The following is a 14,437-nucleotide window of genomic DNA, read 5'->3' as shown; positions in this document are numbered from 1 at the left end:
TGTGCTGGTAATTCCATTAGATTCGTCTTCCGTTTCGTTGAGAGTAAAGAATTGGAAATCACCCGATTCCCAGAAGGCTTGTGCCCTGCCATTAGCTTTGGCCCCCATTCTAGGTTCCCTCCTAGACCCCTTTGCTTGGAGCCGTGAGATGGGCAGCCCCCATGGTGGGCACCGTGGTGGGATGGGGGAGTGAGGAATCGTCTTGCTTGTAGTGTATCAGGGTGGCAGTGAGGAGACATGTGGGAAGGAGAGCCGCTGAATGGGGCCTCCCCGCCCCCTGCTGCATCCCTAGCACATTGATTTTAGGGAAGAATATATTTGAAAGTTGATGATTAAGGTATTGATTCTCTTAAAACTACCTGTGCTCACATATCCCCAGGTGATTTGTACTCTACTTGAAAGACCCTGGTCCCAAGGATACTTGGGCTGAGTCCAAGCCCAGAGAGCCTCGGGAAACCCACTTGTCCATGGTTTACCTCTCTGGCTCCCTTGTCCGCCAGCAGGCCCTGGGCCTCGTTCCTGCGGGGTCCTGGAACCAAGAGAGGTTTCGGGACTCCTTGACACCCCTACCTTCTTGCGTTTTTCCTCTCATTCACCTGCTCCAGATTTCTGCCTCGTTGCATTTTGTGTATCTAGAAAGGTATGTGAGCTGGCCTGGAGCTAGCTGGGTGCACATGATAGGGCTGCGGCTTGCTGCCCTCATTCCTGGCCCTCAGGGGCAGCTTTCTCTGCATTAGCTTCCTGACTTCTTCCCTCCTTGGCCTCAGGAACTAGAGTCCCCCTCCTTGTCCCAACTGACCTCACCTGGTCGGTCCGCACTCTTAGGGAGGGAGCTAAGCCAGGTTGTCTGCCAAGTGCTTCCAGAAAATGCCAGACAGGTTCTGTTACTCAGTGCCTGTGGGTTCTTGCGTCACTAGTGACGGGGTTGGGGAGAAGAGGCTGGGCTGCCGTGTGCTGGCATGCTCTGTCTGCTGCCCCAGGCAGCCATGAGAGTGGATGGGGGACTCTGGGAGTCCTGCAGTAGGACTGGACGCCGTGGGGCAAGCAGGGGCCGAAGGGGGGGGGGGTCATCTGCCCTGCTGTGCTAGGGGGAGCCCTGGGACTGAGGGGGAAGCCCCAGCTCTCTTGGCATCCAGTGATGACTCTTGGTGTGGGGGCAGCAGAGTAGCTCGGAAGGCCGGCCAGCCATGAGCTGAGTAGCCCCCACCCTGGACCGCCTGGCCCCTAGAACATTCATGCTCATCAGTGAACTGGGTATGGAGTTGTCCCAAGCAGTCCAGGACTTCTGGGAGGATAGAGGATGGGAACGAGACCTGGGTGCCCCCAGTGGATGGCACATTTTAAAAAGCACTGTCTCTTCTCGGGTCTTTCCCAGAGGGGTGGCGATCACACACACGCACACACGCGCACACATGTGCACACAGGCGCTGGATCACCGCTGACCTGAGCCACTCTTACTTACCTCATCTGAGAAATGGGGATGATAATCATTCTGTCTGCTAGGTGCACAAGGGTGAGCTGAGCTGGCCACGGGGCTGCACCCCTGGCTAGCTTCTGCTTGTGTGTCTGGCTCAGAGGCCAGCTCTGCTGAGACGCAGGGGAGACTCAAATGAAGTGCATTAAGCACCTATCACTTAGACTGTGGTGGTGACAAAGGACAAGGGTTGCTGGGGAGCCCAGCAGAGTGAGGAAGTGTGCCTGGCAGGGAGTCAGTTGTGGGGCCTGGGGCTGTCCAAGCTGAGCATCCCCAGGAAGGCTCGCTAGCGCCCCCCTGCACCACACTGAGGTACTCAGTGACTGTGGGTGGCGAGGGTGGGGGTGGGGGGACGACAATGGGGCCACAGCATAGGCAGGGCATAGCCTCCCTATAGGGTCATTTTGCTGGAAGGCTTTGGGGGAGTAATGTCATAGCCATACAGTGGATAATTTTTGTTTTATTTATGTCACGAGCTAGAATACAGAGAAAACATCAAACTTCAGGGGGATTTGGGCCTGTGGCTGCTGCTTTCTGCCATAGCCCAGCCTTCCAGGGCAGGTGTGCTGCCCCTTGGGCAGAACAAGTTCTCCAGTAAAAAAGGAGACCGTATGATTTTGGTCGCCCTCCTGTGTGTGGATGGAGAAACCAAGGCCCCCCGCCCCAGCAGCTCAGGTGACTGGCTTTCCTGAGATGTGGGGCACCCCCTCACCTGGCTCCTTCCGCACCTCCCAGCACCCCCAACTTCAAGGGCTCTTTCTGATTTCTTACGTAATTCAGATGGAAAAGCGCCCGAAAGCAGCCCCCACGGTGGATCGGTGCGAAGCCGCTATTCAGGGACCTGGATTTTTGACCAAGCGTTGAGATACACATATGGTACGTGAGGGCCGAGGGACAGGAGGACCTGATCGGGGCCAGTGTGAGGGTGGGGCGTGGCCAGACAGGGCTGTGTGGGGCCACACTCATCTGCCCTGTTGCTGCCAGAGGGCAGCACATCTGAGCCTGCCAGGGGCTTGGAGGACTTGGCCATTGGAGGGATGCCGGCTTGTGGAAATCGGCAAGTCTAGAACACCAGGACCATTCTGGCAGTGCCTGCTGTGGGCAGCAACTTTGAAACAAGCCAAGGCTATATAAAGGAGTCCTGTGGCCAAGTGTTTTGGAAGGGCTGGGGTTAAACAGGGTTCCTGTAGGACATCTTCCCAAGTTCCCTCTGTGCCCCACCTTCCCAAGACCACCGTGCCTCCCACCAGCTTAGCTTCATTATGGGTCTCTTTTTCCTGGACTGTGTTCTGGAAGTTGGGCTCTGAAGAACTCTGGAACATGAGGATAATGACAGCGGCTGTGCTGTGCTGAGTGCCTGCTTTGTACTCTGTACTGTGCTCAGTATTACTGCTCACAAGCGCCCCCTTGAGGTGGGTACCATTTTCCTGTGCTTAGAGAGGAAGCCTGGGACCCATGGCTGCTTAGGTGGTGAGCCTGGATTTGAAGTGGGTGTGCTGTCACAACCGCAGTGGGCTGCCGTTCTGGTGCGCTCTCCCCTGGCCGTGGCCCCTAGCCCCCAGCCACCTGAGCATCCAGCCCCTCTGCAGACAGAGCACCTGAAGCCTGGGTCTTAGAGTAAGTGAGAGACAGGCAGGACCTTGGGAGGCGATTCTAAGACTCTGTGCATGGGGCAAGGGGCCCCCACTCTGCCCTGGGGAGCCAGGAGAGGGTACAAGACTGATGGCTATACCCCCCTGTTACTCTGTGTGGGTTGAGATCCAGGAGCAAGGCTTCAAGGATCCTCAGCTCACTCTGTGGGTTGAGGGGAAAATCCCGTGAAGCTGGGAGGAACCTGGCCTGGTTATCCACAGGATGAAGTAGATGGGCAAGTTGGGGGACCCACTGCAGCATGTACTTATTACACAGTTTGAGAGTCCTGAGGTCACTGACGATAGGGGTGAAACTGAGGCCCAGGTCTGTGGCCAGAGAGGGGACAGGACTGGGGCACAGAGACTTCATCTGGAAGAAGGTCAGATCTGAACCAAGTTTTACCTGTTGTGGCCTCAAGTCTTCTGGGGCGAGAGTCCACTTTCCCCGGATGCCTTCCCTTCCGTCTGCCCTTTACTTCGGCCTCCTGCTTGTTCACCCCCATGACCTTGGCCCCTCGCTGTGGCCACATCAGGGTCCTGCACCGTGCCCACCAGGTTCAGTACTTCACTGTTGTAACCCTGTCACCCTGCCTGTCCTCTTGGCTAGTGGACTGTTTCTCTTTCCTGTCACAGAGGGCGCTGATCACACATGGACTTGCTCGTGGTTGGGGCTTCGGTGCCAGGCGCGATGAAGGTGTTCCACAAATTCTCAGTTGGTTGAAGGAGAATTGGCAAAAACTGCTGAAGAGTGGGTAGAGGCACGGGAAGGGAGTCGGGGTCATTATGACTCGGTGACAGATGAGTAGAACGGCAGGACTCCGTGGATTTATTGAGCCCCATTGCGTGCCGATCAGTAGACTAAAGACAAATACCCAGTCTCATCTTTGCCCTCCCCGTATTTGTATTTTTTCCTCTGTGAGACAAGGGTAACACGTATAAAACCAGTGGGTAACAGGCCGCTAAGTTCCACGCTGGTGTTGGGATGACAGCGTCCCCTCTATGACCCACAGGGGTAAGGCGGCGAGGCCACCTGTGTGACAGCCGGCTCACAGGATGTGTCTTGTTAGTCCTGATCGTGGTCGTGAGACGTAGGGGTCACCATCCTGGGTTACAGGAGAGGCCGCTGCGGCTCTGACCGGAAAAAGGGGTGTGCCTGCTGTCCGCTGGGGGCCGTGGCAGAGCTGAGTGAACCTTCTGACGCCAGGCTCGGTGCTCCTCAGACTTAATCTGGTACCTGGAATTTGCGCCTGGTATACAGGACTCTGCTCCCAGGAGAGGCCAAAGGCAGTAAGAGCTGGTGATTCGGGCGCTCCCTGAACCCCTGGGCTCATGCATTATCCACTTTTCCCGTCAGGAACAGAGGCCCAGCCAGGGTCCGTCTTATTCTAGAATCAGTGGTTCCTGAACCTGGTTGCTGGTCTGCTCAGAATCCACGGAGGCACCTTTTTGTAAAAGGCAGATTCCTAGGCCCCTAGCCCCAGCCATTTTAGGGCACTGACCCTGGCATGGGGCCAGGGCCTCTGTGTGGTGCAAGCTTCCTGACCATTCTATTAGGAAGGATGCGGCCCAGCCTCCGGTGGCAGCGGGCGTCTTTGAGGGATGAGCCGGGCCTCCTCTCCTAGGGCCCCTGCCGGGCTGGGTCCGATGGGCTCTGCCTGACCCCCTTCTGTGGGCCTTCCGTGTGTGCTCTGTATGGGTAGGCTCTGCCTTGACCTATCTGAAATGCCTATTGGGAACTCAGCCATTTCAGTCCCAGCTCCTGGGAGAAGGGGCCAGCAGAGGACCAGAGTCAAGTAGTTACACCCTGTTCGTCTCTGTATGTCTGAGAGAACAAGAAAGCTTCTCAGTAGATTGCGGTGGGGGGGAAGGGTTCTCTCCCCGTAGGGCACATCTCTAATAGGGCTGGGCACGTCCTGAGAGGAGTATAGGGCCACTCTGTAAGGTAGGTGCTTATAGCCCCATTGGACAGATGAGCAGACTGAGGTTTAATGTGTCTAAGGGAATTACCTAGGGCATGATGCTGGTAAGTGGCAAAACAGGGACAGGGATCAGATCGTCTGGTTCAAAGACTGTCCTCTTAATCTCTGTACCATCCCGGCAAGGAGGAGAGGTAAAAGTTACTCAAGTGTGTGTTGATTTCTTTCCTTGGATGCAATTTATTCCTTATTTTGAAAGAGCACTTTAAGGTTCATTTCCTTCTTCCTCCCAAGGAATAAGTTTAAGAAAGAGTTGTCTTCTCCATTTCACAGATTTGGAAACTAAGGCCCGGAGATGGGAAGCGACTTAGAGAGTTGGGGCAGAAACTTGGAACTAGACCCCGGGCTCCTGACTTCTGGCCTGGGGCTGTGTCTGCTGGTCCTTGCTGTGTGTTTGCTTGTCGGGGCTAATACAGCCCACGGGACGTGGTGCCCCACTGGTCGTGGAGTTCGTGATCCTTGGGGGCATTCCTGGGACCTCATAGTTGCACATATTGGGCACTTACTGACCTGTCCCTCCCTTTCTTGTTTTCCAGGATCCTATGAGTGTGGAATTTGTGGCAAGAAGTATAAGTATTACAACTGTTTCCAGACCCACGTCCGGGCACACCGAGGTGAGGGGTGTCCCGGGAGCAGAGAAGGGGGCCACACCTCCCCATTCCCTTCCTGGCCTGATGATGACTGCAGCCCCCCCGCCCCCCCCCCCCCGAGCTCCAGTTCTCTCCCGCTGTGTGCCGTAGGATGGAGACCCAGGTGGAGAGAAGAGGCCTCCTTATGTGGGAGAGCACACAGGGCCGGTGGGGGGTTGGGAGGACATGCCACCAGCCTTCTGTTCCACGTGGGTCTTCTTTCTCCCAGGATGCATCAGGGCTGCCTGGAGGAGGTGGCCTCTGCAGGGAAGGTGCTCCCATGTCCTCTCGTGTGCTCTTCTCGGCTTCCCCGGGTGTGGGGTTGGGGCACTGTCTCCATTCTGAACATGAGAGGCTGAGGGGACAGGACAGATGGTGCCAGGGAGGATAGCCAATGGGTCTGGGGCTGATGGCCGGTGCACAGGGAAAGGGCTGTGAACAGGCACAGAGTGTCGTGGGCACGCTGTGCTGGGGTCACTGTCTTCCCCCTAGTCCCTCATGCTCTTTGGCACCGGCCTCACGGGGGGTCCAGTCTGTTCACTTCCTTCTCATTTTCTCTCTCATGCAGACACTGAAGCCACCTCAGGGGAGGGAGCCTCCCAAGGCAGTGAGTATTTCCCCCTTGTTCTTTCCCCCTCAGGACTGTCCTAAGGGGCCTGTGGGAGACAACTTGGCTGTGGTTCAGGCTTTGGGGCCAGAGGGTCTTCACATTGGAGGATGGAACCTCAGAGCAGCCTTTCCCAAATGTGTTCGTGGCACGCGTCCTGCGGAAGCTACCAGGTGTTTTGTCAGTAACGGGTTCTCTGGCCCGAGTTCTTGAGTTCCCGAGCCTTGAGTTCTGCCAAGATGAACATACTTTGTCGTAGACTCCTCAGGGCCCCTCACGGGCAAACTCAGTGCTGGTGTTTGGGAAATGCTAGTTCGAGTCTTTATCTCATGGGCACCCATGGGCGCTCCTCTCTGGGTGCCCCCCCTCCCCAGTCTGGGCTGCACAAGGCCTTGCCGTCTGAGGACCGGGTTCTGCTTGCCCTCCCCCAGATCGAAACCCATGGGCCTCAGAAAAGCCAGATGGGCGTAGGCTGGAGTGGAACTTCTCCCCGCCCAATGAGCCTGAGCTCCACAACCCAGACTTTCCACTTGCAGGTGTATCCCCAACAGAGCTGTGTGCCACATGTCCACCAAAAGATGGGAAGTGGATATTTTCTTTTTAAGATTTTTATTAAAGAGCGTGCAAGCATTAGCAGTGGGAAGGGGCAGAGAGAAGCAGACTCTGCTGAGCATGGAGCAGGGAGCTGGGAGCCTGATGCGGGGCTCAATCCCAGGATCCCAGGATCATGACCTGAGTCAAAGGCAGGTGCTCAACCAGCTGAGCCACCCAGCTGCCCGGGAGCTCGCCTATTCTTAGCAGCACTGTTCGTAACAGCCCCAGACTGGAAACCACCCAAGTGCCCAGCGTTCGGTGAACGGACAAATCACTTGTGGTGTGCTCACGTGAAGCAGCAAAAAGGAAGGATGTACGGCTACTCCCAGCGACGTGGATTACACACAAACAGAACCGTTAGCCAAAGGAGCCCAGCACAAGAGCCCCTCCTCTAAGATCTCTGTACAGGAAGTACAAAATTGGGAAAGTGATTCATGCTAGCCTTGGGAAGGGGTTTCTGGGCACTGGTGACACAGGTGTTTCTGGTTTATGAAAATCAAAGGAGCTGAACAGCTTTCTGTCTCAGGGTCAGCAGACTTTTTTGTAGGGACCAGATAGTCAATATTTTAGACTTTGCAGGCCAGACATCTCTGTCCCCACCACTCAGCTCTGCCATGTACCCCTGAACATAGAGATGATACAGAAGCAAACTTTGCACCAAAACAGAGGGTGGGCAGGCCGTGGTTTGTCAACCCCTTTTCCTCTTGCTGCAGAAGGTCTTTAAAAATAATAAATACGCCCCCTCCCCATATCCCAAACAAAGCCGATTGAGGACGTGTGTGGGTCAATGAAAGGCCTTAATTGTACTAGGTCCAAAAAGCATTTCTTCTGAGGCCCTTTCCCAGCCACTCTCTCCTTGGATTCCCGTATCATGTGAGAGGCAGGTGGGGCCGAGGCTCAGCTTCTGTGTTCTAGACATTCGGAGGCTCCGGCCCGACACCTGCCTGAGGACCCTGGCCCGGGGGCCGTGTAGGCCTGCCCCTCTTACCTGAGCCCTGCCGCAGTCTGGCCCCTGGCTCCCTTCTCCTTCAGAAGCTTCCTTCTCACCCGGCTCCCGTGGTTTGCCTGTGGTCAGCCACACATTTAAAGATCTTCTCTATTTATCATTTCTTCCTTGGCTATTCTGGGCCCCTGGCCTCTCGGGCAGCCCCTCAATGATCCATTGTGTTCTATCTGGCTTCCTTGGCTCCCAGAGGATGTAGAGGACTCTCGTTGAGGGTATTTTTAGTCTTTCCATCACTTTCGCCTTCCTGCCTAGGGAGTTTTCTCCCCATGGCCACTGTGCTTTATTTTGTTCTCAGTCGTGCATCCCCACCCTGACCCAAGCCAGCAGCGCCTGGTCAGAAGGCCTGGTGTCCTCGCACACTGGCCTCATGACAGGAGCCTGACCATGGAGTCCTGGAGCCAAAAGCATTGTGTCCAGAATACCAGATCCAGTCTACCCATTTCACAGATGAGGGCATTGAGTCCCAGAGAGAACTCCTGCAACTTGTTAGTGGTTCAGGTGGGCCTAGAAACCAGGCCTCCCTCCTTCTAGTCCAGAGTCTTTCATTTAGTTATTAGAAAAATTGTGTACTCTGAAAGGGAGGCCCATACCCACTCACCCATCTCTTAGCTGAGAAAATAAATGTTGACGCCACATCCGGTTCTCTTGCTGCTGTTACATTGATTCCCTTTCCAGAACAGTATTAGGTGCCATCTACCTACTATCTGTTGTTTGTGAGGCATTGTCCTGGCTCATTCTTTATTCCAACTCTGGGAGATGAAGGGACCGTCATACCCATTTTGCAGATGACTGAGGTGCAGCAGTTAGGGAGCATGTCCAGCATTAGTCACACTGGTTTGGTGGCCAAGCCAGGCTGGAGTCTGGCAGCCTGACCCCAGAGCCCATCTCCTCGGACTGCTGCTCAGTGCCGTTCCTAGAGACGCTGAGCTCTCTTGGAGGCTCAGAAGTTGTGGTTTCATTGACAGAAAATCATTTTGCTTTTCTTCCTCTGGGGATAACTCTCTTGTCCTAATCTACTCCTGCCTTAGGTGGGCCCAGGAACGTGGTCCCCATGCACATTGAGAAGGAGGTGTGGGGTGGGATTCTGAGAACCCCTAACACTTCCCGCTGAGAAGGAGGAGCAGGGTGATGGCACTTCTTGGTGGCAGAAAGCTAGGGGTTCTCTTTTTCTCGGAGGTGGTGGGGGGCACTCTGTGAGCAGAGGTGAGACACGTGCTCCCAGCAGCTGTGGAGGGCAACCAGCACTGGCCAGTGGGGGAGAGGCATTTCAGGGGCAGGGTCCCGTCCGGAGCCAGACCCTGGACAGCCTTGACTTCTTCAGCTGTATTCCCTGGTATCCACCGCTGAGAGAGGATTCAGGTATAGATGGGACATCATGGGGCATGAGGTGGTGGTTATGGTCTAGGCCGGATTGAAGCTGGAGCCAGGCTTGAAGCCTAGAATGGGCAGCCTGGAAGAGGCCGTGGAAGTCAGCTCATTACCACCCTCCCATCCCTCAGATAAGGGGGAGAAGAAGGGAAGCTGAATCTCGAGGTGGGGTCAGCACTTGCTGACAGTGTGGGTGAGGCAGAGCAGGACCAGGCCTCTCTTCCTCCAACCCCGCCTTCTCCCCCCGCCCCCCACTGCCCAGCTAGTTCACGGGTAGGCATGGGGGTGGCAGGACCCGGTCCCCAGGCCTTCAGGACTGTGTGTATTGACACTGCGTGCCTCACTTGGACCAGTTAGTCTGTGTGGCCCTGGCACCTGACGGGACGTTGAGAGCCTGCAGGTATAGTGTGGAAGAGGGAGAGGGCAGAGGCAAGGAGAAGGCTGACGTCATTTGTGCCCCTAAGTTCAGCTAAGCAGGGACTAGAAACCTTCCTGTACAATTGCCTGGCACTGCAGCCTCGGGATGGAGGTAGTCCCATCAAATCCCGTGTTTGAGTGCTGGGGAGTAGAAGATGGGTAGGAAGGCTGGTGCCTCAGTCAGGAGCGCAAGGTGGCCTGTGCGGACCGAGAAAGGACACGTGCCCTGACTTCGCTATGGCATGGATTGAAGTGAATACTTGAATCTTGGTCATTCCTCACCCCACTCTGCAGCCTTGAGCAAGCCATTCCGTCCCCCTGGGCAGGGCCTCGTCAGGAAGATGGGGTTGAATGGGGCATCTCTAGATCTGCCCAAGGAATACACACGGGAGGTCCATGCTGGTGTGGGCTGAGAGCAATGCCATGAGAGAGTCTGGCCTCAGAATTTGGATAGACCTGGGATCATCCAAACTCTGGCCCAGTGTTCGTTACCTCTTGCTGTATAAGTTTCCCGAGAACTGAATGATGTAAACAAATGCTGGTTTTCTCGGGTTATGTGGTCAGACCTCAGGTGTGGTTTTTCTGGGTCCTTCGGCTGTGGGTCTCCTGAGGCAGGGGAGGTGTTGGTCAGGGCTGAGGCGCCTCTCAGGGCTCAGCCAGGGAAGGAGATGCTATCGCACTCCCGTGGCTGTCACTAGATGGGGTCTTTCCCAAACTGGGGGGCAGAGGACCTCACTTTTCCCAGCTGGCTCACACTCTGGGCAACGAGATGGAAGTCACAGTCTTCTGTAAGTGAATCTCAGAAACGACATCCCATCACTTTGTCGCATTCCCTTCATTAGAAGCAAGTCACTAGGCCCAGCTGAGGCTCAGAGTGAAGGGATCACGTCGGGTGTGAACGCCCAGAGGCCAGGGTCCTTGGGAAGCTGCCTACCACAGGCCCTCCTGGCTGTGGGGCTTGGGTTGGGTCCCTTCTGACCCTGCATCTACATGTGTGTTCAGGGGGTTACTGCTCAGTCACAAGGACTAATGGAGGAAAGGCAGAAGAAGTGCCTGGCCTGACCCCTTGCACGTGCAGTGCCCAGGAAGTAGTGACTGCAGTGACAGTTATTCTCATGTAACCTCGAGAAGGGAGATGGGGCCCGGCCCTTAGGCATTTGGTTCTCACAGAGTGGGTTTGGGGGCTTGGTTGAAGGTGGTTCCCAAGCTCTCCTATCTCCTTGTGTAAAGAACCCCTAACACTCCCAGGAGTGTGATTATCCAGGGGGCACCAGTTGGGGCTGGCGTGGGCTGGTCCCATGTTGGTTCCTAAGGCAGATGAGCTAGCCCCCTCCCCCACAAATCCCCATCCCATGTGACCGAAGCCCTGGTAACTGCTTGTGTCTTTCCATCCCCCACAGACAATTTCAGGTACACATGTGACATCTGTGGGAAGAAGTACAAGTACTACAGCTGTTTCCAGGAGCACCGGGACCTGCACGCCGTGGATGGTGAGTCGTGCCTCTGGCTCCGAGGGAGGAGAGTCATGTGAGGAGGAGCGCCCATCCCGTCCCCCATTCCCCACCCCCACCCCCCAGCGCCAGGGCTGCTCACCTGGCTCCTCCCAGCCCCCAGGTGTCCCCTCTCTGCTCCCACCCAGAGGAAGGTCAGGCAGCAGCCAAGACCACGAGGGAAGTGACCAACCCTCGAGGATTCTGGGAGAGAGAAGGTCCCCATCATATTCCATATATTCTGATTAGGGTAGTCCAAGTGAAATTGCCATTTTTGTAGGTCAGAATTTGTCGAATTTTAGCAATTTCATATAGATGCATTTTACAATTTCATACTGAGTAGTCATATGCTCTGATGAAATTAAACCAGTTTTTTAAAATGAATGATGGTATTTTAGTGTCTTAGGTTATAGAGTTAGAAATTAGAACAATAAATTTAGGTAATTTATTTTTAGAATCTCAATCCCAGAAATAGGGTCTTGGACCTGGAAAGAGTGGAGGGGGCTCCTTCTCCAGCCCTGCACCCCGGCCTGTCACGGGCTGTGACAACCAGGCCCGGCTGCCCATTGCCACTGGCTTGTTCTTCTCATCCCCTCTTTGTCTCCTAACTGGTCTCTTCCTCGTTTTCTCCTGTCCTGGCCCCTTGAGCGGCTGCCAGCGATCCAGAAACTGGCTGGGCAGAGAGCCTGCCTTCCTCTGGGCTGGTCCCCAGCCCATGGGGAGGGCGAGGAATGGAGGCAAAAGCTGCATCCTGGTTGAGCTGTGCCTTCCTGTGGCCCCTGGTTTTCATGCTGGCCATGGTGCCTCTCCTGGGTCCCAGAGAGGCTGGGAGCATTGGGCAGAGGCCGCTGTGGACAGGGACTAACAGGGCTCCTGTTTCCTTCTTTCCTTCTGCGGCTGCTGCCTACCGCCTGGGCGCAGTGTTTAGTGTGGAAGGGGCCCCCGAGAATCGGGCAGGTAAGTCGTTGGTGACTGCCCACCTCCCTGTCCCTGGCTGGGCTCAGGGGACCTGGTTACCAGGGTGCTAAGGGCTATGTGTTCTCCCACAGACCCCTTCGAACAAGGCGTTGTGGCTACTGATGAGGTGAAGGAGGAACCCCCGGAACCATTCCAGAAAATCGGGCCAAGTATGCGGGCCTCTCTCTGGGGATGGGCTAGGTGGGGGCTGGCTGAGGGGGGCGGGATGAGGCTTGCCATTGGAAGGGGGTGACCTCACTCATCCTGCAGCAGTGCTACTGGCCAGTGACCACTGGCTTCCTTTACCTTACTTTGCCCACCTGTCAAATGGGCCAGTCTTAGGACTTCAGCTTTTGAGGAGCAGCAGAATAGCACAGGGTCAAGGTCAGGGCAGTGAATGTCACACACGCTTGGTGCCCTGGTGGTCTGTTAGCCGTCCTGAGCCTCGGCTCCTCACATGTCAATGAGGACTGCATTTCCCCGAAGGTTTGTTGGGGGATTAAATGAGATCGTGAATGTAAATCACCTATTAGCACAGTGCCTGGTACATAAGAGGTGCTCGGAAAATAACTCCTTTTGTCATCATCCGCCAGTGAAGGGGTTCATCGGCAAGTGTAGCTGTCCAAGGGAGCCACCTGGATAGTCTGTCCTTATCTCATGAAACCCTTGAGGGCAGGAGCCACACCTGCTACCCGCCTGTTTTCGGTGCGCTGTGTGGAGTGGGGGGGGGACATAGCAGTGGATGGAGCAGTCGTGGCCCTGCCCTTGGGTCCTCGGCCCAGGAAGGGGACAGTTGGGCAGTGTGCCCAACAGTTAGAGCATAACCTGCTTCACAGGGAGCCTTGGGAGCCGGGGATGGTGGGGTAGGCCCCTCTCCAGCCTTGGGAAGCGGGGAGGCTTCTGCGTTGGGGACCAGGGTGGAGAATGAGCCCTTTTGCATCACAGGGTGAAGGTAGGCGAGCAGCTTTTGTTCTGGGGAGTTGAAAGGCCAGTCAGTTTCTGAGTTGGGGCCTTCGAGAGCCTTGAACGCCAGAGGAAGGCATCTAGACTTCCTTCTGAGGGAAATGAGCTAGAGGGTTACCCCAAGTGGGGAAGGGACTTGGTCAGACTTACATTTGGTAAATCTTGGTTAGATTTACAAGTCTTTTTTGGCTGTTTCTAGAAGAATGGGTTAGGTGGAGTCAGCCAGTGAGAGGTGTCTGGTCGCCTTCAGGAACCCGCATTCCCCCTCCTCTCAGTTACCAAACAGCAAGAAGAGACCTTTGTGGACTCTGGCTCATTGCAGTAAAGCTTCCAGGCAGCTTGCAAAAAGGTACACACACAATGAATGAATGCACGAGGAGATTTTGGAGCAGGAAAGCCAGCGAAGCTGGAGGTGCTCCTCACGGGGCAGAGCGTGCCCCACCTCCGAAGGTGTTGACTGGGTTCCCTGGTCCTTTTTCTCCCTCCTTCATGGTAGAGGGGGATTCATTGCTCTCTTCGAACTCTTCAGCACTTGGGGGACTGGGGCTGGGACAGTATCCGTGAAGGGTTCGAGCGGCGCTTGTCCTGCGTTGACTGTGCTCGTGGCCTGTTCTCTGTCTCTGGGAGAAAATAACATACCTCTTAACACTAAAACTGCTAAAAACTGCTAAAAATTAAAACTGGCAAAACCCGCCTGTGTATTGAGCCCTGTTCTGTGATGGGCGATCGTGGACAGCTACAGGATGGGGACAACGAGATTGGGGACCTGCCATCTCAGCACTTCCCCCCAGCTGTCCCCCTCATTCTCCCCGGGGAGCACAGCCCTTCCAGCCGTTCGTAGCATCATAATTATGAAAACAGAATTGGAATCAGGAGGCCTGGGTTTGAATGCGGGCATCACCCACTGACGAGCTCCTTATCCCCCTTTTGAGTGTCCTTTGACTCCTCTAAGTTGGGGACGAGAGCATCTCTCTGTTCTGTAGGGCCCGTGGAGGATACACACAGGAAGGGACTAGCCCAGCGCCCTGGCTTGTATTCTGGGTGTAACAGATGAGTGATGTTGTCAAGAAATGGCCAAGGGTGGGCGCTTCAGAGCATCCCATCCGTGAGCCCCAGCCCTACACTTAATAACCTACACGACGTCCTACATGCTTTATAATCTTCCTAATCCACAGTTTCCTTAACTCGAGAATGGGCTGACAACGAGAAAACTCCCCTCTCAGGATGGTCATGGGGAATGAATGAGGTTACATTTGCAAGGGAGTGGGTCTGGTCCTGAACACGTGCATGGAAGGCTTTAAAGAAGTAGTACCTGTTGCCCAGGA

General features: G+C 55.3%; 1 protein-coding gene across 21 annotated transcripts in view; it reads left to right on the top strand.

Annotated features, from left to right (window-relative positions):
• ZNF618 (zinc finger protein 618) overlaps window positions 1-14,437 on the top strand; it is a 182,804-nt gene that overhangs the window by 123,670 nt on the left and 44,697 nt on the right. For 15 of the 21 annotated variants that reach the window (XM_059143334.1, XM_059143333.1, XM_059143339.1 and 12 more), the window contains exons 4-9: window positions 2,255-2,350; window positions 5,618-5,695; window positions 6,279-6,317; window positions 11,103-11,192; window positions 12,114-12,149; window positions 12,242-12,319. In XM_059143334.1, the coding sequence (XP_058999317.1) occupies window positions 2,255-2,350; window positions 5,618-5,695; window positions 6,279-6,317; window positions 11,103-11,192; window positions 12,114-12,149; window positions 12,242-12,319 (417 nt within the window). The remainder of the gene's footprint in view (window positions 1-2,254; window positions 2,351-5,617; window positions 5,696-6,278; window positions 6,318-11,102; window positions 11,193-12,113; window positions 12,150-12,241; window positions 12,320-14,437) is intronic. The other 6 variants (XM_059143340.1, XM_059143345.1, XM_059143344.1 and 3 more) reach the window with 2 other exon arrangements.

Source organism: Mustela lutreola, chromosome 12 (genome assembly GCF_030435805.1).
Source record: "Mustela lutreola isolate mMusLut2 chromosome 12, mMusLut2.pri, whole genome shotgun sequence".
In the NCBI taxonomy this organism is placed as follows: Eukaryota; Metazoa; Chordata; class Mammalia; order Carnivora; family Mustelidae; genus Mustela; species Mustela lutreola.
The sequence above is the reverse complement of the archived record's forward strand: the minus strand, read 5'-3'. Positions and strand labels throughout refer to the sequence as shown.